General features: G+C 41.1%; 1 protein-coding gene across 5 annotated transcripts in view; it reads left to right on the top strand.

Moving 5' to 3' along the window:
* The window catches only part of CELSR1 (cadherin EGF LAG seven-pass G-type receptor 1), a 167,923-nt gene that overhangs the window by 54,230 nt on the left and 86,334 nt on the right, over positions 1–27,359 (top strand). For all 5 annotated transcript variants that reach the window (XM_032688465.1, XM_032688463.1, XM_032688460.1 and 2 more), the window contains exon 2: positions 12,134–12,772. In XM_032688465.1, the coding sequence (XP_032544356.1) occupies positions 12,134–12,772 (639 nt within the window). The remainder of the gene's footprint in view (positions 1–12,133; positions 12,773–27,359) is intronic.

Genomic DNA, 27,359 nt, shown 5'->3' with positions numbered 1-27,359 from the left:
GGGCATGGTCCACAGAGATGATGGTGATGACCTCAGAGCTCAGGTGATGTAAAAGTTTGCTTCGGACACTGAAACACAAATGCTTTCCACTAAACTCCAGGAATAGTCTGAGCTCTTGGGAAATGACTTGACAGTATGAAGCATCCTGCAGGAATTCAGATAAACTCTTTGAAGGGAAAAATCCTGATTTACAAACGTGCTTTTCACGGCATGCAGTATAAAATTCTAAAAAGGATGTTTTAAAAATAAAATTAGTATTTATATTCTCTCAGGAATAACATTTATCCCATGTTGTGTGCATACAAATGGAGGACACAGGTTTGGTACATTTTGTAGAAAGGTGATAGGACAAACCTCTACTACTGCTTGGTGGAATCTCATCCTTCTGACTCAGTGGTTTCTTGGGAAGCTGCACTCTCTTGGAGTTGTACCGAAGTACACTCTTGGAGATTGGGCTGAAGGCTTCATATCCAGCAGTCCTGTAATGCTCAGGCTCTGCTGATATCAGTGGGATTATAGGCATAAGGATTCCTAGAATGAAGATTTTCATGTTTTACCAGAGGGATTTACATTTTAAGGCTCAACATTAACGGTGACAGTTTTTGATGATATTTTGCATGGGCTCAGTATTTTATATTTTTCCATAAAATATAATCAAAACAACGAAAGATAATGCCTTTAAAGATATTAATAGCAATCTACTGCTACTGTAATGAAGGAGATACATATATTCATTAGACTTTGTAGAACATGCAAACAACCTTGGGAAAACTCAATGTACAATGACACTTTTTTCCCCCATTGATAGTTTACTCCATGCTAGTAAAAAAATGATTTTTCCAGGGCACCATTAAGGTCATCATATGTCCAGCTTTCATTGTATGTGCCCTCTTTTACACCTGGAAATTCTGTTTGGGTTGAAAGAGAAAGCTTTGCTACAGGTGTTAAGATGTCCAGTGATCTGGTAGGAGCATTAGTTTGAATGGGATGCCTGGAAATAGTGGATAAATTGTCACTGCACCAGGAAAACTTTGTGCTGTGCATGATGTAGGTAGCACAGGGAGTTGTCTTCCCCTGCTCTGTGGAGGGCATGTGCCTACTGGATCTTAGTGTGCTCCTGTAGTAATGCTCTGCTTGCTGTTGAATACCCTGATCTCACCAAATACAACTTCCCTGGATTGTCTGAAGCCTTGGCAGAATAGGGAGGAAAGAACCATCACCCAGAAGAGAAAGACACAGTCATCCTGCCCTTGGCCAGAAGATTGTGACTGCTTGGCTGAGCCTAACCTGGCATACTCCTGGTAATGCCCTGCTAATGTTGCAGTAAGATCAAGGATATATCAAGAGCACGAGTTTTTGCTCTGTTATCCATTATAGTAAATTCCTTTAAAGAGACTCTTTTGCTTATAGAAATGGTTGGATAGTCTTACATTAGTCCTAGAATGCAAAATACCCATTTCACTCAAGGTCTGTGTCTTACAAAGTGTCTGGCAGAAAATCTTATCTAATTCTTAAAGAAGTGAATCATGTAGTTATGACTCCATTTCTACAGTTCAGCTGAATAGAAATCCTTAGATAGGCATTTGAGATTACAGTATCGTTTCTGAAGATCAGTGTAGTTTCTGTGTTTCACCAGTGTCTCCGAGTCACTGATGTTACCCACTTTTGTCTGTCATAACTTGACCTGCCCTTTCTCTCCATCAGCTTCCCGAGATGACGTGCGGCGATAGGAGTCAAGCTCTTGCATTCTCCTGATTTTGTCTGTGGGGCTACTTTTGTCTTTGGGAAAGTTTTGGAGAGAAAATACCCACTGCAGGTTAAGGACTATAGAAACAGGAAACAAGTGCTTTGTCCTTTTTGATTCGTGTCCAGCACACTAGTTTTAACGGCAGGGATCCAAGAATAATCTCAGTTGACCATGCGGCCAAAACCACCATGATCTCATTGCCAGTGGCCAGCGACGCGTAGATGGTGAGCTAATCAAAGGGGGGGTTTGTTTTTGCATTGCGTTTTTAAAAGATTGTGTAGGTTGCCTATCAACAGAGAGTCTGGACAAGGTACATAGCATTTTTCCTATAAATATTCCCAGAGCCTGGTGAGTCTTTCCCCAAACTACAAAAGTTTGGCAAGGATGGTTTTACCTGTTTGTTTTGTCTTCTGTTCTTACTTCCTTAGTCACATGATACAAGCAATTTTTTTTTCATTTCCATTTCTTATTTGCTTATATTTATTTCCTCAAGTTTCTGATTTGCTGATTTGCTTCTTACTCTGCTGAAGTCAACAGACCTCAGTTAACAGAAAAGACCAGCTAAAAACTGGTCAGCTGAAAAATCTAGTCAGGAAAAAGAAAACCTATTCCCTTTTAAACCAAAAATGAAAGAAAACATGATATTTTGTTGAAGATAATATTTTCGTTCTGGGGATTTCTAATGGAGTCAAGCTAGTTGTAAGTCTAAATTCCTCAGGCTGTGGGGGATGGGTGTATTTTTTGTCAGATTCCAGCAGATAGACTGTAATGCTTCCCATCACTTCTCTTGAATTTGATCTACTTCTTATTAAAAATGCTTAAACATTAATTGAGTTTGAGAGAGGAAAAGAGAAAAGAGAGAGTTAAAAAGACTCTGAAACCTTTCCTTTCAGACATGTGCTGCAAGTGGGACGTCTGTGCCCCTGTCGTTGTTTCCATCAAAAAATTTGATGAGAACTGAAGCAGCATGAGAGTGTTACCTTGCTTGTGTGACTCCCTCATGCTGGAGCCTGTTTGAGTCTCTTGAGGCAGAAAAAGTAGCTGAACCAACTTTTCCTGTGCCTGGTGCATATGGAAGCTGACACATAGCCATTACTGCTTGTCCTGTCCTGGAGGGATAGCCCTCTGTTTTTACCTTGTATTAATTTGCAAATGGTCTTATGATGACAGAAACCACAGAAAACAAACAAAAAAAGGTACATATATGCCTAAGAACCCTCTTATTTCCCAAGCTGGGCTTTGGCAGAGCATGAGCACCACAGCTGAATTTATCTGGTGGTAACTTTCAGCTGATAATTAACTGCTTTGAAAGCTTGTCTGTAAACAGAAATGACATCAGAAAAACATGACCGTTGTCTGTCTTTCATTGTTCCCTCTTTTGTTTTCCACTCAAGATAGCAAACCTGAACTCCATCCAGCAGGAAGTGTCCCTATGATTTCACCGTGGGTCGCAGCAAGGAGCAGAGCATATCTCCGGGCAAAAGGAACATGGGAATATGAAGACATTAAGAATAATAAACCTGGTGGATTTCATTTTGCTGATGCTGCTTTGAAAGGATACCTTCGAGGTTACTAATATGCAGTATGAGTGCAAACACTGAGGCAGAGAAGCTATTTCCTTATCACTGCTTCCAGTTTTGAAACTGCCAGGCCCTCACCCCAGTTCTTGCTACCCCACCCTTGCCATCCCCAAAATAGCTTTCATCCATTCCCACTTCGAAACTGCAAAGAGAGAGATTTGAGTAGAGCTCTGGTTTGCCTGGGGAAGTTCTCACTTTAATCAGCCCCAGTGAATAAAAATGTTTGCAGGGGATGTGTAGCTATGAGGAGAATGGAGGCTTTTATGATGACCCATTGGTTGTCCCCCTGGCAGCACAGCCAGGCACCCCACACAGGGGCTCTCCCTTTTGAAGTGGGTAAGTGACGCAAAAGTGTGTCTCAGGGTAAACACGCTGCTCTTATCTTATTCTGTATATCTTACACGCCATTTACTTCAGGATTAATGCTGGAGCATCCTGTGACTGCAGTTCAGTTTGTCTGGTGCTTTCCCAGATCTTTAAGAAACCTCTTTCAACTCCTGTATACCACTGGTTACAGCTGGGGAGGTAGAGATGCCCATGAGTAGCCCTTTGGCTGTAGGTGAGTGGGTGACTGGGCTGCTCGTGCCTGGGCTTTGTGCCCCCCAGTGCTGGTTGGCAGCTCTGCCTGCCCCTTCCAAGCCACTGCAGCCACCGCTGCAGTGCACTGTGAGATGTGACTGCAAGGAGAGCCTTCTGCTGGGAAAGTATCTTTTAGCTAAGGACACTTAGCTATGCATTTAATTAGAATTAAAATGTCGATTATATTAAACCCCTCTCCCTTTAAAGTTCAGAGAAGCTTGAAAATTATTGCAGTAATTAGGCAATAGTTTTGATTATATATGAAACAAGATCAAGCTTTATGGGAGGTGGCAGAGCCCCCAGCAAGTCAGTCTGTGGCTCTATCTGGTGTAGTGATCTGGAGTGGGGTTTTTCATCTGAACAGGTCTGATGAGTGCTATAAGATGCACAGTTTCCATGGACATTAGCATTAAATAGAAATCCTCATCTTCAGCTGGAGTTTGGAACCTGCATCGCAGTTGGCATGCTGGCCATGGAGCAGCAGTGGGATGGGCTCCTGGGCTGTGCACCCCACCAAGGGCTGGTGTGGCCAGGAGCCGGGCAGGGTGCGCTGCTGGAGATGGCAGCAGGGACTCAAACACAGCCGCCATCCCGGGGCTGGTTCAGCCTCGCTGTCAAGCTCAGCCGGGCAGGGGAGTCTGGCCGGTCCTTGCTAACAAGGCAAAACAACTGAGGTACAGGGAAGTGTGCAGAGCCCAGAAGGAAAATCACTTTGCATTTTAGCTGGAAGGAAAATCTCAGCAGTTAAATAGGCTGTAAGGAGCTGGTTGTTAGCATGCTCACGCTAACAACCCACATATCATAGTTCCCTCTAAGTATCCATCATCCTTTCTATTTATACTTTCTGCTCAGGACAGGGACTTGTTTCCTTGCTCGCCTGGTTGCTGCTGCATCCCTGTCAGCTTCCCCTGCCCACATCTCATCCCCCACAGCAGTTATAGCCCATGAGCATTAGGTACCTGAAGAGCAAGAAGTGATGCTGTGGGAGGGTGTTCAAGGAAGTTAGGTGTATCTTCTGCCTCACTGCAGTTAGAATTCAAGTGTACTTATTCTTGCCAGCAGATCCAACTTGTGTTACCTCCCACCCTTCGGAAATGTTCCCCCAGACTAGTGTTATCAACCCAATTAACATTTCAGATTTCTCAGCTTGCAGGTGCTGGTTTCAGAAAAGCAATCTTGTATAATGTTGAGCAATCCAGTTGGCATCAATTTGTTCTTAATCCCCTGTTCAAGCTGCAGACTGAAATATGCTTTTTTTCTTTTCAGTGTTGTGTACAAAGTAAATAATCCTGAACAGCACAGGCAACATTAAAGATAATGATGCCAAAATTGGTTTGTTTTTTCTCTTATGCACGTTGGGAATTTGCAGTTGCTTTATGCACAATTTCTCCTCCTGCAGTTCCCCTTCCTTGTAGCTCAATCAGGGCTGAGTATGCCAAGGTACTTGCAAACACCATGTGGCTCAGCTGCCTCCTGTTTTACCTCACCCTGTGATCTAAAATACCCCCATAACACCAGGTAACATGTCTTTCTCTTCCCTCTTCCTGTGACAATTCCAAACCCTCTCTTCTCCAAAGGATACTGGGCAACGTTGGCCAGTGTTTTCAAAACTGCAGAATGGGGGCTTCAGCTGCTCATCCTTCCTGGAAATTGAGAGCATGGGTTTGACGTCAAGGTACAGATTCAGATACCTGATTTTAGGAAAGCCCTTGCAACTCAGGAGGTGCAGTCCATTTGACATGTGTCCGGTATCCACATACTTGCCCTGCTCATCCCTCATCTTTTGCTTTCTGCTCTTGCTGTATTTATTTTTCAACCTCGAGCCATTTCCTTGGCAGACTGTTGTTGTTTGGGACTGTGAGGTCAGGAGTGAAGCTCTGTGAGAGTGCACTGGCAATGACTCAGAGAATTAGGCTTTAGGCCCAATTTTGACAGGGAGTGAAGCCCACTGAAGTCAATGGGAATCTTCCTGTTGGCATAATGGGCTTTGGAGCAGACCTGGGGTTCAACATTCTTCAGAGCAGTGGTTCCGGCGTGAAGCTTTGGCACTGTGATAGATAATTATTTTTATATATTGTTTCCAAAGCCCACAACTTGTGTTGGCAGTCAGCGCTCCTAAATGTGGGGAGCTGACTGGCAGACTGAAACAAAGGGACAAGATCAGTAACGTAAGTTTCATGTGGCCAAAGGGAATCATCTCCATGTTGTTTCATCCACCTTGACATACAGAACTGCTCATCAGCGGTGTTTTTGATCCCGAGGAAAGGGAGGCTTTGACAGAATTCACTAGTGCCTATCTAAGAAGACACAGGATGTTATACAAATAAGTGTACTTTTTTACGAAGGGAAGAGATGGAGAGTATTTCTCATGGATGTTACTTTTCTGGTTTTGCGCTATTTAGAGTGACTTTTCTCAAGCAAAAGAGACATTTGCACTTTGATCTATTCCTGCCTCAAAACAGAGATTACTTAGGGATGTGGAGAGCACATTTGCTACTGGCCATCCCTCTGGTCTTTTGAAGAGCTAAAGCCAAAACCAGCCTCTACTTCTTTTTCCAAGGTGCCTTGAGGGCACACTCAAACTGAGGTCACACAGTTTCTGTCCTTCTTCTAGCAGCTTCTCTAGTGGGGCTGCTCACTACCCCTTGAGGTGGGGTATTTGTAAATTATGCCTATTTTCCTTTTCTATTCTGGTAATGTTTTCTTGCTGTTTTGGCAAGCAGTCTTACTTAGTTTTCCACTTGCCATTTTCTGTGCAGTTAATTTTCTTTCAGGTTATTTTCTGTGCACTATAAGCTCCTGAACTTTTCCATAACATAGAAGATATTGTAAGGACTTTTTCTTATGGATGCTCATGGAGTTCTTATTTCTACTGATAGAAGTGAAGCTTTGTAGTACCTACAGCAATGGTTTGGAAGGGATAATATTAACACACTGAGTTTGTGCATTTTTAAATTGTCTCCATGGTGGTGGGAGCACAGTGCAAGGAAGGGGACTCAGCCCTCCAATGTTTGCAGGCTTTCTTAGGCAAACTAAAGCTTAAGGCAGGACTGCATGTCTCACTTTTATTGATATCTGCTGATTTTTTACTGCTGTTTGCTCAGCAGGAAGTGTGGTTTGGGTGCCAGATCTGCAAAATCCATTTCTGTGGCTTGGTGCTACTAATGTGCTAATGACACCCAAGCAGTGGAGAGGACACTAAAAGCATGGCATCCTCCTCAGTAATTCCAGGCTTAGTGCTGGATTAGGTGTGTTTTAACTTCCATATCTAAAGACATGGCTGGAAGCAAATGGGGGATGGAAGTTTGATCATTCCAAGCCACGTTACCAAGCAGTGACTACTACCCATGTCCATGGTGGCTTCTTACGAGCTGGGAAGAGCAAGAGGTTGTTTGAACCTATGGAGTGTCCTTATTCTATGTTTTGCTAGCTAAGGAGTTTGGATGGCTGTCATAAACACTGGCATCTGTTATTTCCAGATGTGTTATCAAACAGAATTAGAATGGGTTTGGGTTGCTATATCTGTGAAAGAAAGCTCTGATGATAAAGGATTTATATAAAATATGTAGCTTTCAAAATTAGCCCAAAGACCTTTCTAAGTAATAAGCTAAAAAAGTATTAATCATTTTATTTCTGCAAGCCTGAAAAAAACCCCAAAAGAACCTTTTTTGGCCAGGTGCTGCCCTTGCCAAATATGCATTTCAGTTAAACTTTGCTGTATTTACATTTCTAGATAATAAAATTCTTTGGTTTATGGACTGCCAGAAGATAGAAAGCTGAGATTAAAGTCTCAGATTTGATAAGGTTTGTTGTAAAGTAAAGGTAATAATGAAGCAATGCTTATTTAGTCAATTCTCTAGTTATTTATGTATTTTAGAGAGATTCAAGCTTTTGTCAGCCTTGCTGTCTTCTCTTTTCTTTGTAATGCGTCAGGGTACATGTTTGCTACTAAATCTTTTCATCAATCTGATGGAGGATGAAGATGAGTAATTCTCTTTTTAAGGATCGTATTCAGCAATGACAGTAACACAAAAGACAACAGTCTGCTTTGATTTCCACCTTCTGGAGGTTCCTTTTGTGGAAAGTATACATAAAATAATATTGCCAGGATAAAAATTCAGGGTGCAGGGACCACATTTGTGATTAAAACATTTTTGGTGTAGTCACCTGGCTGTCCAGAATAGTCTTTGTTTGTTTACTGGTCTTTGAGACTTTAAGAGTCTTATTTTCATCTTTCCGCCTTGTTTTTGATAAACCTGGCTGCAACAGCTTTTAAAAGAACCTTTTATGATTTCTTTAAGACATTATGTTGTCTTCATTACCCCAGCATCTCAGCATTTCATTGTCTGCACCCACTACTTCACAGTGTACATGTGAGTGCCATTATCCCTGTCTGATGGAAGAAAAACTCAAGGACAAATTGACAAAAGCTGTTGGTACAAGGGCTTAGGAGCCAAGCCCATAAAAAGGACTGGTTGAATCCTGTCTTTCTCCTTGTTCTGTCCTGTGTTTCCCTTTTCTCAGGTGGCTTGGGCTGCTAAGATCAAGGCAGTCTGCTCAAATCATTCTAACAAGATGCCTGCACATCCCATCTGCCAATATGATCTGAATGTTTAGAACTCCTTTAGGAAGACTCTTGCATCCAGCCAGTTTGCTGAAGCCCAGCAGATGATGTCTGTGAGAACTGGTGACAGCCAAGCCTTGTGTATATGTGCATTCATCTGTGTGAAGGTCTGCTCCAAAGAGTAAAGTGTAGCCAGAGTTTCTCCTGAGTAGCATCGCTTGAAGGGTGTTTCACACCCCTGACTGAAACCGTCTTGTACCTGCCAAAACAATGGTAGGGCCTTTTTAAAGCTGTATCATAAGACCTCTGAAAACTCAGATTGTTAGAGCCTTTTTAGCAGAACAACAGATTGGTTGTGCATGTATATCAGGTAGCTGCATATGGTAGGCATCTCAGACAGTGGAGGCCATGAAGTAATGGAGACCACTCCATAGAATACTACTTCTTAGTGTTATTTTTCTGACTTGTCTGGCAGTAAACATTTTAAACATTCATGGAATATTTCACTTGTAAATCTCCAAACACATACATTATTGGGTACTTAAGGCTTAATTCGATTCCCAGTAAAGACAAAAAATTCCACTTTCTTTATTGCACTTGTTCCAGCCCTCCAAGCGAATGTTGTCTGTTGAAAGTAGAATAGATACTAAGTTGGTCCCATAAAACCACATTGTTTCAACTTTCCTTGAGTTTCTGAATGAATAGATGATCAGATCCCGTGATGCTGCTCTCAGCCTCGCTGGTGATGTGAAAGAGGTGCTTGTCCAGCCGGCTGTATAGCTGCGCTGTTCTTTTGTTGCCTATAGTACACATGCTCAGCTCCTTTTTACTCTCTTTTTATTTTAATGCTCTGCAACAGGGCTGCACAAAGCCAAACTAGCTTTTAAAAAACAACTTCATTTTGCAGCTATATGTCTGTGCCCAGTTTTCTTTTGTGCTGCCTGTGGAACAAGGAGGTTGTGTGGTATCTGACACCAGGCTTTTTCCAGTGATTTATTAACTGTGTCAGAATAGCTGTTGTGAATGCTGGGAAGCTCTTGCATATTGTGACAGTTGATATTGATTATGACAGTTTGTAGACTCTAGTGTGTTGTCCAACAGTGGATCGTATTTTGTCTTCTTACTATACATACCATGGACTATAGATCATAGTGTTTGCTTTAAAAAAGGACCCATTGTCCAGCATTCTTGCTGGTATGAGAGAACTTCTGTGGTGTATTGTGCAACAAATAGCAAAATAATTCAGGCACCCTATGGGACAGACAGGCAAATGTCAATTGCTTAATGAAAAAAAAAATTAAATAGTTTGTTCTACTTCTGGCCTTTGGGGGAATGAGCTGTGCAATTGACAGAGGTGGGTAAACTAGTCTGAGGATGTCATTTATGAAAATACTGGTGTCCTGTATTGTCTGTTGGCCAGAAATCCACATACCGTGCAGGAGGAGGTTGCAATGAGGATTGTGGCTACGGATCATTTTTAGAGGTTGCTTTGGGTCTTGATGGAGGCTGAGACTACATTCTGAGACTCATTTCTAAAATGAGTCTGAAGGAGAGAAGATAAAGACTTCTGCAAACTTGGGAGAAAGTGAAAGCTGGTGCGTGAGCTTCTGTGAGGGGAACATAGAATCATAAAATTGTTTACTTTGGAAAAGACTGTTAAGATCATCAAGTCCAAGCGTTATCCCAGCACTGCCAAGTCCACCACTAAATCGTGTCCCTAAGCGCCACGTCTGCACATCTTTTAAATATGATGGTGACTCTACTACTTCCCTGGGCAGCCTGTTCCAATGCCGGACCACCCTTATGGTGAAGAAATTTTTACTAATGCCCAGTTTAAGCCTCCCCTGACTCAGCCTGAGGCCATTTCCTCGTCTTCTCACTTGTTACCTGGGAGAAGTCAGACGGATCACCACAAACAATGACCTCTCCTGACTGGCTTTAGCCAGGCAGTAGTTAAAGTAGCACACAGGAGAAAAGATTTTTCTGTTTGCCTAAAAGCTGCTTCACTGTGGAAAAAAGTCAGTTGTAAAAGCTGAGCTTTTACAGACAACCTGATCAGGAGGAGGGAGTCAAAAGCTATTTGGTTAATGTAATTTACAATATTGCTACTGTAATTCTGGAGGAAAAATCTTCCAACAATACATTTCTTTTTAAAACAAAACATCTCTTGAGGTGGTGACAGTGAATACGAAAGAAACCATTCTTATTTTTCTGTTCTGTTTCTGCATGACAGTAATGGGTCATAAACTCACACTTTGAGATAAGAAACCTTAGCAAAATGCTTTAGCAGTCTATGCTATTACATTTTTGATCTCATGATGGCTTTAGATTGATTCAAATGCAGTTCCTTTACATTGATGTGATTAAAAATCCATTTCTGCATGTATCTTGTAGTTGAATTGAAATAAATGTAATAGGTTACTTGTGTAATGATTATTTCAGGGATACTTCAGGATAAGACTATGGCACTGAGCTGGGACCTAGGGGAACTAGATTCGGTTCTTAACCTCACTGTGGGACTGATGCTGGCCACTCAAACCAATTTATCTCTCTCATGAGATGAACTCATCCTCATTTCTGGTTGTTTATTTACACAGTGAGGTCTTCCAGAAGGAACATTTCCTATGAGAAGCCAGTCTTGATCTCTCTTGGAATTTCTAGATGCTGCTCTAATACTAACCAATTTTCTGTAATGCAATCTGTATTTTAATGAGTCCTTAATGTTAGTAAGGAGACAGATTTAAACTAAGTGGTTTGATTTCAGTGATGATGCAACTTCCCATTCCATGCTCGCATTGAACTTAATTCAAGTTAATTCTAGCACTCGCTGTGTCACAATTATGTTCTATAATGATAGAATGCTCTAGACTTTACACATTACAGCACTACTGTAAGCCTCAGGGTGTACTAAGATTTTACAGCAGCATCTCTCAGTCCAGTGTATGTATTAGTGCTATATTTATATAATTAGGGGTTTTATTGTGGAACAGCCACAGCAATATCAGAAATGCTTTAAAGCAATGGAAGAGTTTTTAAATGCCTGCTTTTCACTGCAGGCATATTTTATTTAATATTTTTTCCTAATATTCATAAAATATTTTGAAGAAACTAGGTGTGAAGAATGAAGAAGTTCTGATGTTCAGATGTGAAGGCTTGTTTCCTTAGATGACTTATATCTGAAGGTCTGATCACAATTCTCTGTCTGTGCATAGTTCTGGCTCCTTAAGCCTGAGACCACACCTGGAGAAGATAATTTTGGTATTGTACTGTAAAAAGTGACAGCTTCCCAGCACCAGTTGCAGACTAGCAGTCACAATCATGAAAGGCCCCTTCCTCTTGGCTTCCCCTTGTCCACATGGGGCTCTCAGACTGTTTCCTCACTAGTCCTTGCTAGTTGTTTGCCTGGGATCTTCTCCAGATGTTCTGGCCTCTTCAAGATGTCCTGGATCCTTTGAGTTGCAATCCTTAAGAGGTTTAATTTTGTTTTCCTGAGTAAAGACATTGGTAATCACTACAGAAGGCAGATACATTTCCCTCTCCCATCCTAGTTCCCTGAACTGCCTTGCAGGTCTGTTTTATTTTCAGGAGATCGTGGGAGCCTCCTTGTCCATAGGTTGAAGCCTGCTCTCTGACATCACTGTTATCTTTCCCTCTTCCCTTCAGATGGTGTCCACAGTGTCACAGCGGTCTGCACTCTGCGTGTCACCATCATCACGGATGACATGCTCACCAACAGCATCACAGTGCGGCTGGAGAACATGTCCCAGGAGAGGTTCCTTTCTCCACTCCTGTCCCTGTTTGTGGAGGGGGTGGCAACTGTGCTCTCCACTGCCAAGGACGGCATCTTTGTTTTCAATATCCAAAATGACACGGACGTCAGCTCCAATATCCTAAATGTGACTTTCTCAGCCTTGCTCCCTGGTGGCATTCGAAACAAGTTTTTCCCCTCTGAGGACCTGCAGGAGCAGATCTACCTCAACAGGACCCTGCTGACCATGATTTCCACGCAGAGGGTGCTGCCCTTCGACGACAACATCTGCCTGCGCGAGCCCTGTGAGAATTACATGAAGTGTGTCTCTGTCCTGAAGTTTGACAGCTCAGCCCCGTTCATCAGCTCCAACACTGTCCTGTTCCGCCCCATCCACCCCATCAACGGGCTGCGGTGCCGATGCCCCCCGGGCTTCACGGGGGACTACTGTGAGACGGAAATTGACCTCTGCTACTCCAACCCTTGCGGGAGCAATGGGCTTTGTCGAAGCCGAGAAGGGGGCTACACTTGTGAATGCTATGAGGACTACACTGGTATGTGTTTATCTTATCTTTGACCCATGATTTATATGTTAGACCATCATCCAGGCCAGCTCTGTGTCAAGCTGAAATTGCTGACATTCTTAGTCAAAGGGAGAAAAACTCCTGGCATTGCCTTCTAGTCAGGAGAAGGCTTGTGAGTGTCACACATCACTTAGGGTGTGTCCCATATCTCTGTGTGTTCATGGTGGTAGGAACTGTGCCTTGCTCCAGGTCACGCAGAGGGACTGCCAGCTGCTGAAGTGATTTGCACTTTTTGAATTTCTGCTCAAAATGTGTTATGAAAATTTATTTCTTTTGTCTGGAAGGAAAAAGATGGGACACATCCCCTGGCTCATGGTCTTGCATGCCTTCAAGGCCCCTCTGCAGTCCCCACATACCAGGATATAGTTGGGGTGCACAGCCTCTGTAGGAGGTCCTCAACCCTTGGTCATCAGCCAGCAGAGAGCATTAGGATTGATCTTGTTCCCAAAAAGCTGCAATAATACACACTTAGGGGAAATACTGCAAGTCAGGTCTGGTTTGTAAATGTCCAGATAAAACTCCAGAAGGACGGAGGTGCTTCCAGGCCTGTCTCCAGCAGCCTGCTGAGGAATGTACTTTGCCTCATCGTGGACTTGACAGCTAATAAAGATCAAAGTGCTGCTTCTCAGATACTCCTGAGAAATTACGAAAGAATATTAGCTGAATGTTTTCTGCTGCTTCAGTAAAGTCAGTGGGGTTATTTATGTAAATTACACATGCATTTAAGCATTCTACACTGACGTGCTGCCGGCTGTAATTTACGCTGACAGCTCAGCAATGTCTGCTGTGACCCCTGCAAACAAGGGGTGAAGCAGAGGGGGGTTGGTTCCCAACACTGCGTCTCACTGCTGAAGTTATAAAAGATTGAAACCATAAATTATTTAAGTCTCAATGGAAAAAAAAATCTAGATGATGTGGATCCAGCCCTCCAGGTGGAAGGATTTTCCTTCACTTTCTGTGGCTTTTTTCTCAGGACTGTAATCAAAATTGTGACTGTGGGAGAAGAGACATGGCAGAAAGGGAACTGGGCTTTCCCCAGGAAGGGGGACAGGAGATACTCTCTGAAATATGTGCAGGACCTTCCTAAGAAGATGCCGACAAATTTTTTGTCCAGTGGGAGAAACCCTGAGTAGAGCTGTGAGATGGCTGGAATATTTGGTGTTTGTTGAGGAGTAATTTTCCTGCCAGGCTGCTCATGAATGACTTCCACAGTCAAATACATTATAAAGTCCATTATCCGTTAATACACAATACATACAATATCGGGCATCACAAAATAGACTTTATGATCAGTTGATTTCATTGAAAATGTTTACATAATATTATGCTGTAAATAGGAATGCTTAGAAGTAGGAAGTTTCATTAAACAAAGATATGCATATAAATGGAGTTAATTCACCCATGTCCAAGGTTTTGGAATGACATGCATTCCACCACATTTTGAAAGTCTCTTGCTAGAAATCTTTAGAAAAAAGGCTAAATATACTTTCAAGATGAAAGAGAATAAGCTTGTATTAATAATTGATGAACATGTTTAATACTTAATGCTGTAGTCAGAACAGACACAGTACATATTTATAAGAGAAGCACATTCATATACAAAGAAAGATTTGATCTGTAACTGTATTTTCAGCACATAGTTGTTGAGTTAAAAATTAACTATCCTGCTGCCAGGATATTAAAAGTGATCAGAAGTTAAGGAGTGAGCTTATACCTTTCCTGTCTTTAGGTTTCAGAGTCAACTGCACTTCAATGAAACACCCTCTTCTTTGGAAGGACAGTTTGATTGCATTAATGTTGGGCAGGGAAAAACACATCCAACTATGATCAAGAGGGCTCTGGAACCTTTTACCATAAATTGATAAAAACATTATTGAATATTTATGTTTTGTTGCTGAATGAATGCAGTAGAAATTTAGTATCTGCTCTATGATTGGTTTATGTTACATTAGTGCCTTTAGGTTCCATGTTGCATGAAGATGTTTTGCCTGTCAAACCTGACACATTTACCCACGTATGGTGGCCATTTTGGTTGATTTTTATCCGCTTTACAGAACAAGACTGAAAATGTTATCAACAAGTAGTCAACTACTAGAAATATTTTATGAAGATGCATTATTGAATTTTGTCCCAATCTCTTTTAAGAATTATTATTTTGCCTATGATTTTAATCCTTTCTTTAAATATGTTTATATCCATTTTCAAGTTCAGTTTATTAATGATAATACTGTGTTTTCAGCTTGTATGTAAATATATTGTTTACAGCAATCCAGATTTTATGTCTATTTGATATGCAAATAGCATAGGTTGGCTTCAATAGCAGCAGTGTATATTGGTTCACGAAATGCAGTGATCATAAATAGGAATGACCAGAAAGTTACTAAGTCTGAAGGTTGGAACCTTCTGGTATTACTGAAATGTTATCATGGTACTAACTCAGTGCAGTAACATCTCAGTATAAAGTACTTTGAATTAATTGTAAAAGATGAAATATGAATGGTAATAATGAATGACATGCATCCTTCTCTGGGAGCTCTCATGTTTCCATTTCCCAATTAAGAGCCTATGCAGAAAAATAATTATAAGAAAATACTAAGATCTGTCATCTGTCTGGGGAGATAGGCTGTAATTCAATGAGAAATCACTACACAATCATAACCCTGTACTGAATCTATCTGACTGGTGACCTGCTAAAAATATAGCATTTATTTCCTCTAGAAGATAATTTTGTCCTATCTTAATAGAGTGGAATTTCCCCCCATTTTTCCACCCTGCTTTGAAGCACTCCATTTGTTTTGATGTAATTGTTAGTCATTTATACATGATGAAAGTTTCTCTGTCTTCAGGAGTCTTCTGTTACAGGCACAGAGGTAAACTGACCTTCTACAAGGTATTTCTGAAACCTGATTACTGGCTAGGTTAGGGTGGTTTGGAATTCACTTCCTGTGATGTAAGGAGGTGAGTGAAGAAGTACATATATTTTTAATCGTATTTTTTCAGACTAGCAACCCCTTGAACTTTTTTTCTTTATATAAAAAAAAGTGTAGAGAAGTAAACATTGTACACACTAACAGTCGTGCCATTGGTGGCAGAGAGCTGTGTGCATAGCTAAAGGGTTAAAGGATGTGATTTAAGTTAACCAAACAAATATAATGAACTGTGTAAAGCCTATGTATTTTTTTCTAGCTTTATTTCATGTACCTTTGAGTGCTACAGAAGCAGCTGAGGTGAGCTATAGGTGAAGGCTTGGACAGAGGTGGAATTGTCTGTACTGCCCAGAGGGCAACCCCATGAAGAGTAAATGCATCATGTCATCCACACCAATTTTGGAGGCATGGATGCCACAGCAGTTCCTGAATGAGGTGTACTTCCAGCCCCATCCTGGTACCTATGTGACCACTGTGGCCATAAGTCACCACCTTCTTGGGTATGAATTCCCACAATTCCTGCCCTGACCTGAGTGCCTCCTTCCATTGCTTGGTCCTCCTGCAGCACTATGCCCTCAGTCCTGCTCAGCAGACACCAAGACTGCTCTCCTGTATGGACATGCTCCCAAAGAGTAAAATTTAATTGACACAGAATAAAAGCACTCTAATGCAAAAAAAAAAAAAAAAGCCAACAACCTCTGAAATAAGGAAGAGATTTAATGTTCCCACAGTTCTCCTCTGTTCTCATATCACATTCTCTCTGCCTCCTTTGCTGCATAACCCCTAGCAAGGAGTAGTTTGTAGGGGGAAAAAGATCATCAGAGAATTTCCCATATCCTCTGCACCTCTCCTAGGATTTCACTTCAGAGAGGGGAGAAATCTTAAGTGGTTGTAAATCTTCTAGTAATCAAATACAGCAATTAGAGATCTTTTATGTGTTATACTTTTTTTCCTCCTAATTTATATCTGTGATACCATATTGACATGAGGAATCATGACATCTAATGTGGCTTCTGTGAATTCTAACTTTGTGTCATGAGAAGGTAATTATAGCTGGTTTCATAGCATCGTGCCAGAAGTTCCTATTAATATTGCTTGGTAAGTGCTCAGTGTTTGGCTCTTGCAAACATACAGCATAAAAGTACATGTGAAGATATGCTTCTGTGTTATCTTTACTTATATCCATTCTTCAGATAGTGATTTCCCAGCTCGGTCTGATACCAGATTCTCATTTTTCAGGCCAGAGAGATTTATTTGGGGGAATTTTGGCTTTCAAGTAGAGAAGTCTGGCAGCCAGGGTGGTCATAATGAGTGTTTTATCTTGGGCAAGAAAGTCTGAAATTCCACTCTCAGTTGCACTTCTGCAACTCCTCTGAAGCAATGGGATCACAGGTGTGTAACAGCCAAATCCTGTACAGCAGATCTAAATTTGATTCCTACAGGTACCTTACTGTATCTTTAACTCCTTGTTTAGCTTATGAAAGGCCATGGTTTTGTGACAGCAAGGCTGAACAAAAGTTATCCTTACAGGGTTGTGGGGCTTTACCAGCACTTTCAAGCTGCTGTGGCCTAGTTTGTCTTTAGTACAAAACACCAAATAAGAAGTTTTGTCATTAACAAACATTCCCATGAATGTAAGGACATTGTCCATGGCATGTGACAGCTTCATGGGTCATGAGTGATATCTCATACAAATGTTAAGGCAACACAGTGAGGGTACTGAAATGTATTGTATCACTGCTGCCTTAACAGTGTCCTTTAGTCTAGGTCTTCAAAGTTATGCTACTGGATTCCAGGTGCTTTTATATAAAAAAGAAATGAAATCTAGGTAAGGTCTAATTCTCAAAAAAAATGTATATTTGGTTTCAAGGGTTTAAATAGAGTTACAGTTCTTAAGAGTGCTGGGTGATTTGCAGTATTTCCAGAATTTAAACTCTTAACATTTTTTAATGAAGCTTTTCTGCTGATTTTGAATGCAGTAGAAGTAGAAGAGTGCTGACTATCAATCTTTTAATAACTTTTGTTGTTTCTCAGTGCCTCAGAGGAGAATACCTGGTTGCCTTACCTTGCAGTTTCTGTATGGCATTACTGAGAGAAAGCTTGTGGAGGGTGGTTGCATCCCAGTGAAGGTCCGTACAGCATTGGAGGTATCATTAGTGTTATTTAATATCTTCACCAATGACATAGACAAAGGGATCAAGTGCACCCTTCACAGGTTTGCAGATGACACCAGGCTGAGTGGTGTGGTTGACACACCTGAAGAACAGAATGCCATCAGAGGGACCTCAACAAACTTGAGAAATGGGCCAGTGGGAATCTCATGAGGTTTAATAAGACCAAGTCCAAGGTGCTGCACCTGGGTCAGGACAACCCCTGGTATCAATACAAGCTGGGGGATGGACAGATAAAGAGCAGCCCTGCCAAGAAGACTTGGGGGTGCTGGTGGATGAGAGGCTGGACATGACCCAGTAATGTGCACCTGCAGCCCAAAAAGCCAGACTGGGTTGCATCAAAAGAAGGGTGAACAGCAGTGTGAGGGAGAGGATTCTGCCCCTCTGCTCTGCTCTGGTGAGACCTCACCTGGAGCACTGCATCCAGCTCTGAGGTTCCAAGCCAGGAAGGACATCAACCTCTTGGAGCAAGTCCAGAGGAAGGTCACCAAGACAATTACAGGAATGGAGCACCTATCATACGAGGAAAGGCTGAGAGAATTTTCATTGTTCATCCTGGAGAAGAGAAGGCTTCAGGGTGGCCAAATTGCAGCCTTCCAGTACCTGAAGGGAGCCTACAAGAAAGGTAGAGAGAGACTGTTTACGAGGACATATAGACACAGGACAAGGGGAAGTGATTTGAAAATGAAAGAAGGTAGGTTTAGATTAGATGTTAGGAAGACATTCTTTACTGTGAGTGTGATGAGACACTGAAATTGATTGCCTGGAAAAGCTGTGGATGCCCCATCCCTGGAAATGTTTAAGGCCAGATTGGATGGGGCTTTGAGCAACCAGGTCTAGTGAAAAGTGTCTCTGTCCATGGCAGGAGGGTTGAAACTAGATGACCTTTAAGGTCCCTTCCAACCCAGGCCATTATAAGAGTTTCTCTTTTTATGAACTTTACCACTCAGCTATGTACTATGAGATGTTGTGTCTCATAAATCTTACTCTCCATGCTTTGAAGTTTCACACCAAAGAGCAATGATCCCCAGATGTCATCTCATGAGCTGACTTCATGTCTAAACATATAGGGAACCCATACAACCTTTTCATTGCAATTAGCCATGGATAATAAGTCTTCCATTGGCTATCAGGCAGTGCGTGCTGCATTTAAAGAGCACAGCAGTCAACTGTGGTATATACTTTTCTTTCTTTCTCTCCTTTTAGAACCACATCTATTTTTTGTCTTGAATTCCTGAAAATAAGTATTATTTTTGGATATTTAGATGAAGAGGTATTACCTGGCAAAATTCTTGCTTTTGAGTCCATATATATGTTGTCAGAGAATGGTGACGTCTGATCATTGCAAGCTGTACTTGTACAAAACACTTCAAATCTAAGGATTGCTGTGGACTCTCTACAAGTTGCTAACAGGTTTGAGTCACTGCTTTGAGCAAGGGGGTGCTGTCCCCTTCACCAAAGAGATGGGAAGCTGAGGCACAGCATCTTCATCTCTTCCAGGTCACATAGAAGCAGCTGGTGGCAAGTCTAGAGCAGCTGAGGAAGGGCCATTCCTGGGCTGCCCATGGCTGGAAACATGGGGGAGATCCCTGTGAAAGACGTTTCTTTCCCCGACATGGATTCTCAGCAGAAGTCTGCATGCCCACTCAGCTGCTGTGTTTAAGTCTCAGATTTACTGTGCATATTAAAACAGGTCCTTGCTTACTTTTAAGGCAAGGCTTGCTGTTAATGCTTTGCAGGGATGGGGCCAGCACAGCACAGCCTTATGGCTGGACCCAAATGTTGCTGGGCTGGACCAGTACAACTGCATGACTGCTTGCTGCAGAAGATAACTGAAACAATAAAAACAGTAAAAAATTTCAGACAAATGCTGAAGTCTATTATTGTCATGTTTCTGTTGATTATATTCCCATCCATGTCTGTCACCAAGTCACAGGAGATGAATGTTGCAAATCTGTAGTTTATATCAGATTCACAGGACTCACTTAAAGAGGTCATTTCAATAGGTTGATTTTTATCTGGAGGATATGTCCTTCAGTTAATCTTCAACCTACGCTCACTTGTCAGGATGCAAAAAGCCTTTCCTAATTGGATTACTGTGGTGTATTTGTTGACAGTTTAGTTCTCAAATGGAGTACATGGCCTACAGTCTTCACAGCAATCTGCTATGCTTTTTCTTAAACCCAGGCAAAGAGTTTTATCGCATTACCTTCATCCTGATGTGCATAAATTAGGTACTGTTTAAAGTTCTACAGTTTTCCCATCACATACAAACCCTCCCTTGCCCCTCACCCCAAGATGCCGCATGTGGGATGATCTTTGATTCAGCTCATCTTATGCAAGTGCTGGGGGTTCAAATGCCTCTTCTAGAGCCTCATGTCTTATCCTCCTTGCCCACAGAAATATTTGCACTTACCAAAGTCCTTTGCTGTCATGTGGAAACCTAGTTTAATGTTGTGTTTGTTCTTTTTAATTAGTTTCAGAATTATTTGACAAGAGTCATGTTCTTCCCAGGTACTCCTGCAGTGGAGGCATGATGGGTGCTTTGTAGAAGCAAGCAGCAGATCACACACCCATGTAATCACTTAGCCCTGGCTTCAGAAGCTACCTTAGTAACTAGTCTCCAATATACTTATGAATTCAGCTCTTCCAAACAGTTCAGGATCTAGGAAATCCTCCTTACTGATTACAGTTTATCTTCTTTTGCTTCTCCATAAGACAGCTGTGAGGCTGGCTGCTGCATCTCTGCATTTAGCCACTCCCCTCATTTGTCACCTGAAGAGTTTATCACTGATGATTTTACACTTTCTCTCCCCAATGTTGATAATTTAAAAATCAAAATTAAAATTAAAAAAAAAAGGTAAAAGTAGCATGTAGCTAAAATTCAGTATCCAGATAACTTGGGCAGTAACCTGATTCAGGATGGTTCCATGCTTACAGTTATATTTTTACACCTACTTGCTACTAATGCCCTTGGTGTCTGTGAGATCACGTTACAGTATGGAGAGGAGGCAGGTTCTTGGTTTTGGGCTGTACCACATAAGTCAAGGCTTGCAGACATGAGGTCTTATGAGTATGAGTTTATCAGTTAGTGGTGTTCCATGGGAGAGGGAGATGTAGTGAGCTCCTTAGGTTTCCTTTTGGCATCCTGGTATACAGTGGACTGGGCTAAATTTAGGATTCCCTTTGTTCTAGCATATGTGAGATTTGTTTTATGATCTTTAACCTGTTGTACATATATTTCTTTTTGAATGATACTACTCTGTCAATTTTAAGCAGATTTTTGTATCTTGACTTGTTCTCCTGGTTTTATATTGGTGGGATTTCTATTACCACACCTGAATTGGAATGACAGTTCTCCCAGGTCTTTTGAAAATCTTTGTTGTAACACATTTGCTTATCATCACTGGTATAACTAAAAAAACATGGAAAGTGAAGTGTAATTAAACAAAGTGGAGGTATTTGATATTGTAATTTTATAGGTACATGTAAAACCCTCCTCACTGATGTAGCTAGATTCCCACAATGTGAACATTGCAGAACATTGGTCTGAGAGAAACTACATGCATGGAAGTTTGTTTTAATTAAAATATTTTAAATAGCAGGTTATTAAACAACAGCAAATTTCTCTGTGACCATAGTTCACAATTGTGTTTTATTAATTTAGCCAAGTTGAGCCTTGTGTAACAAAAGATTTGGGGTTTTTTTCCTCATCATTTAATGTCAAAAAGGGTAGCTGGATTAAATTTTAAGGTGCACAAGTGCATTCTCATTATCCAAACATACACTTGCTAAATGTCAAAACAACCCATATATTAGACTACGCTTTAAGCGGTATTGTTTTTTCTCACTGAAAACAAATCAGATAAGGAAAAAGGAGAAGAGACAGGGGGATAAAAACCCAACAACTTGCCTTTAAGTTATTTGTGCAGAAGATAAAATCATAATGAGATAGTATTTTTTTGTTCTGGAAAGTCCCTCACAGTGTTCACAGCAGATCAGAGGAGAAGACCAAAAACAAAGAAATTCCAGGACATCTGAAATTAAATATTTTAGATCTTACAAAACAAAAAAGAAATTTAACTTCCAAGAACCGATGTAATGGGGTTCATTTTCTCCTGGCTGTAAATAAAAAACTGGGAAACAAAACTGGAAAGCAGTAAGACTGAATTATGAAAAACATATTTGGTATATATATATATATATATATATATATATATTTATAATTCCCAAGTTAAACATTTTTATTTTCATCAGTGGATAAACAAAGGAAAGCATCAGGAAGGATGGTTGGGTGCAGAGATGAGGGTATCAGGATGATATCCTATTAGGGAGGAAAAAAGCATAAAGTAGTTTCTTGTGTCTCTGTTCTTTGTGTTAGGATGATTGAAAGTTTCGACAGTTGAACACCAGACTGAGGCACTTGGCCTTGAACATCAAGATAATTACAGTTCTGCAATACAGTTGTGCAGAGCATGGTGGGAACCACAACTTCATTGTTGTTGCAAATGCTCTTTTGTTTAGAGCATCATGGTTCAGTGCCTGCATCACAGCCCTGCTCCTCCTGGGGCAAGTTTTGTTCTGTGACCAGCACTGTACAGTGCCCCCGAATCGCAGCTTCCTGAGCGGTCACCAGTCTCAATTTTCAGTTTCTAAAAATCAAGATGAAGATACTTTACTTCAGTGTGTCTCCCAAATTCCCCTCGTGAAGCATTTGAGACCTTTTATACAGCATTTTCATATAGTATAATTAAAAAACATATTTTAATTAGATAGTCTGGCCACTCAGCTTCAAAGGGTCAGCACACTGATGTGCATATTGTAAGAAACATGAAGATGAGTGTCTTATATTAATAAATAAACACATTCTAGATGATACAATAAAGTATAATAACTCTAACAAGATGGTAATCATTTAAAGTTACTTTAAAATTGAACAGTATTTTATAAAAGGGCTGAATTTTAATCTACCTAATTATCGTAAGCAGAATTAAGTATGAGATGTGGAAACTGGCTGGATTAATTTTTGTTTAGTCCATTTAAAAATACTCTTTAAGAAAGTAACTTTTGAACTTCCATCTATTCCGTAGATTTAAAAAATACATCAATTTTGATATTTTCTGTGCTAGTTGTGTGTGACATTACAATTCCTTTTTCAGGACTCATTAACAAAAAGTCAGTTTCCCTGATTAAGTTGCTTTTTGTTTTCAGTTTGTGTTCTTGACCTGTGTATGAAATATTTTTGAGGTTACCAAAATATAAAATTATGAAATTATTTTTTTAACCCTAATCCTTTTAATTTTACAAGCAAAGGGTGTTTTTGGGGGTTTTTTCAAAATTTTTCTTCAATGTATAACAATGGAAATTTGATGAGCATCCGATAATTTTGCAAGTACTGTCTACTCCATCATGCTAAACCTCTGAACTGTGATCCACAGTAAAGACAGTTACACAGTGCTTTCAAGTGTACCTTTCTTTTAAGCTAATATTTCTCATATAAAATGAAAATACAGAGCTCTGAAATCCTAGCTTCCCAACAGGTAATTACAATAGTAGATTTACTTTAAGCATGGTTTTCTGTTGCATTATTAATATCTTATGGCTTCTCTTCAGTTATTCTCACTAATTGGCCATTATGTTTCTTTCCACCAGAGCTTCTGGGACCACCTAGGATGTTAAGGGGCATGGTTTGATTTGAGGTCTGCCTGATTCTAAATGCCATCATTTTTACCATAGTGCTGGATTACACAGAAAATGGGAGAGTGAGATTTTCCTGTGAAAACTTCTGATTTGTGGAAAACACAAAATACAGGCTCTCACCAGCCTTCCTCTAATGGAGATGTGCAGAGTTAGCTGCTTGAGCAGTCAATCCTAGCAGGCTGCTGGGGACAAGGGCAGAGCAGATGGCTTCTTCTGTGTTTTGTTCTTGTTGTGAGCTGAAACACCATGTCTGTAACAGCTACATGGAGAAAATTAAGTGGAATCTTAGTGAAATAAGGGCTGAACTCTCCTAAAGAAAGCAGCAACGTTCACCCTTGAAAGGGAGACACTGATCTCCTTTTCTGCCTGTTCTTCAACCTTTATCTTTCTTCCTTTTTCTGAGGGCGGTTATTTGCAGATGTGTTCCCTTTTTCAACTGCTTTGAGATATTAACTTGCTCAAAAATAAGTGCTAGAGCTTTCCTCTTCCCTACCAATTTGGAAACTGGGAGTGTTTTGGAAACCCTTTAGTGTTTTCTTTGGAAAGCAGCTTAGGGAAACCAGGCTGAAAGTGAGTAGGAAGCCTGATGGTGCCTGAAAGCACGTCTGGTTTTCCAGCTCCTGAGTTCTGTTGGTAAAAGATGGTATTGCAGACACAGCCCTGCCACAGCCACCACACCTTGCTTGCTTTCCTCATTCACGTAAATCATTTAATATGTTTTGAAAAGCCTAGTGTGAGGCCAAAATAGCCTGTGGAACAACAGCCTTGGGGAGTTAGCGGTGCCACTGGTGGCATTTGGTACCCAGTAAAAATTGCAATTCAGTGTATGAAATAGTCTTTTTTGTCATTTGAGCAGAGGCACACTGAGTCTGAGTCCCCTTTTTCTATCTTACTGCTGCCCATGGAAGGAGGTGAGAACTAAGCATGGCAGCTGGTTCCCATGCTGAAGTGCCTGCAGGTGTTTAGGAATGCAAATACAAATCAGCCTGCAAAGGCTGTCCTGAAGGGAACATGTCCTGCCAGCCACAGTCGCTGCTTCAGCCTTCTGTTTCCTCCGTGTGCCCCTCCTCGATTAACACTCCTGGAGAGGAATCAAGGAGCATAGAGAGCAGAGAAAGCAAAATACAATATCAGATGTATATCTAGTAAAGGTCGAGGGTGATTGTGTCTCTTAAAAATGAAAGGAGGGAGGGATATTCCTCTGAAAATGAATGTAACTGTGTTATGCAGAGGTGTGCTTTGTTCTTACACCTCCAGCTTTCTCATTGGTTTTAAGATGGGATTATTAGGAAGAAATTTATTCCAAGTAAGACGTAATGCAAATTGCAGACACAACAGCATAATCTAGTTTGATTTTTATCTTTGACATCAACAATAATGTTATCCCTCTGATAAATACATCCAGAGATAATGCTTAGGCTTTTTTTGAAGGGCACTGCTTCATCACTATATCTTACCGCAAATCAGTGCAATTTGCATTATGATAAATTGTCTTACAATTTATCCAGAGAGCTCAATATAAACTGGAAATTTTGGTGCATTTCTTTTTTCTCTTGTGTAGATTTGTACTGTATTTAGTCCTGGGTGAGAGACAGAACCTAAAAAGTTCTCATTTGCCTTATGGGTCAAATGCAGAAGGAGATAACACCTTGCAAGGGCCCTGAACATTGCAACAAATGGTTCAATAATTTAGAGAGCTTAGAGACAGTTGTCAAGTCAGACAAGAGTAAAGATTAAGGCATTACAAAATTACCTGTTGGACCCCATAGGGAAAAATTCATTGTTAAGTAGCTGTGGCAGGCTGAAAGCGTGGATGCTAAAGGTTCTTTCCAGCTGAAACAATTCTGTGATTCTGTTTTTTTTCTCATCCTCCACCTTATCTAAAGAATTCCAAAAAAGTGCTTTTCTTCAGCATTTCCTCAGAAGCCTGGGGGTAATTAAGTCTGGTGTGGGGAACAAGAAGAAACCAGGCCTGTTGTGTGCACCTCTGCCTGCTGGCCTAAGGCAGGAGACCAGTGTCCAGATTTCATGCAGAGATGGCCCTTCATGAGTTTGCCATTGAGCATGCACCCCAGTTCTGCAAAACAATCAGTTGGGGCTATTTTTGGAGGTGTTGGCACCAATCTATGGGCTGTAAAATCATGAGTTACCTCTTTTTTTTTCCCAAATTGTAAGGCAGACTTCAAAATAGAGTGTTTCTTAAATGGAGAATATTTTATTATGATGTTATCTCTTTTCTTTTTCAAATCAAAACGTGAGCTTCAGAATGGAGTTGTTTTTTAAATGGAGAATTTTTTATTGTGGCCTCTGACTCCTTGCTCCTCAGGGTGCTATAGGGAAAAAAAAATCACAATACTTCTGATAAATCTTGGTAGTACTTAATGGCGCTCACACCATTCCTGACCTCATTGCTGGAAGGTGAAAGGTGAGTTGTCTGGTGCAGACGGAGTGGAAACTTAGTGACTGAGAATTTTTAATCCTTAAGAAATATACAAGAAAGAGAAAACAGGTATTCAAGACTTAGTTGTGACTTTTGTCTATGCTCTGTTCCTGCTGGAAACTGCGTAGGAGCATGAGGTCCAGTGACAATGCAAATGGAGCATATATCGTCTTGAGAACACGCTCGTAATTTCTGGAATCCACAGACGAATTCATTTCTCCAACAGATGTGCCCCAAATATCACTAATCCTCCTCAGTATTGTTTCTTTTCTCCCCCTCAATTATTCCTTCTCATTTAAATGCAAAAACACAAAACAACCCAAATCCCAATTCATCAATCCATCCATCCACCCTTCTCTGCAGGGTGTCTTTGTCTTTTGTTTTGCTTTGTTTTGTGACCAGGGAAGGGGAGGACGCTACATGTAGAATCCTGGGCCTGGTTTTGGGCTGGCAAAGGGCCAGGCACTGTTTCAGTGGGTGCTTTGCATGTTCAGTGCCTCAGCGGGCACAGCCCAAAGCAGCTTGAGATGGAGACCTGAGCTTTCCCCCGCTCTTGCTTTTGTAAAATACAGTTTAGCTTGGTTTCTAGTGGGGAAGGATCAGGAGGTGGGATGGAGTCCTGGCCTCTCCCTTGCCTGTTTGGCCCATGGGGCCTTTCATTGTGGTCCTCCTTCTCTTCCCATGAGCTTGCAGGACTTCAGGACAGCCGAGGTTTCAGATGGTGTCCTCAAGGACCCTAGTGGGAAGAAGAACTGTGAAGGGTCAAGTAGCATCATCCTGTTGGGGTGAGAGTGGAAATGGGAGCTCCCTCAGAGCAGACAGTTTTGGTTGTGTGTTTTGGGGTGGAATTTGACCACCAAGAGCTCTCACGTGCCTTGGGGCCAACAGATGCCACCCGCAGCTTCAGAAGCAAATAAAAGAAAATAAAAAGCCTCTCATGTTCATTATTTTGAAGCATCCCATGATTAAAGATCTTATGACCCTTATTTAACTGAGTCTCATGATTTTTGGAAATCTGATTTGTGAGTTATCAGGGATGCCTGGGGGCAACTTTATGGAAGAAGCACGAGGAAGGGAGAAGAGTGATTGTACAGGAGAGGTATGAGGTATATATATGTATACACGAAAGACCATGAAAGACCACTGATAATTCTGTACACTTTCTTCCTACCAGCTCAGAGCTTACTGCTTATGCCCATGGAAAAAATAAAATTAGATCCAGAGAAAAAGGGTGATTTCCTGAGTATCTTATTATAGGATCACTGTCTATCACCTCAGAGAGCTACTTGGCAACCTATATATATAATGTGAGAGGAATG

The sequence above is a fragment of the Chiroxiphia lanceolata genome, chromosome 5 (genome assembly GCF_009829145.1).
Source record: "Chiroxiphia lanceolata isolate bChiLan1 chromosome 5, bChiLan1.pri, whole genome shotgun sequence".
Taxonomy (NCBI): Eukaryota; Metazoa; Chordata; class Aves; order Passeriformes; family Pipridae; genus Chiroxiphia; species Chiroxiphia lanceolata.
This window is presented reverse-complemented; position numbering and strand designations above follow the sequence as displayed.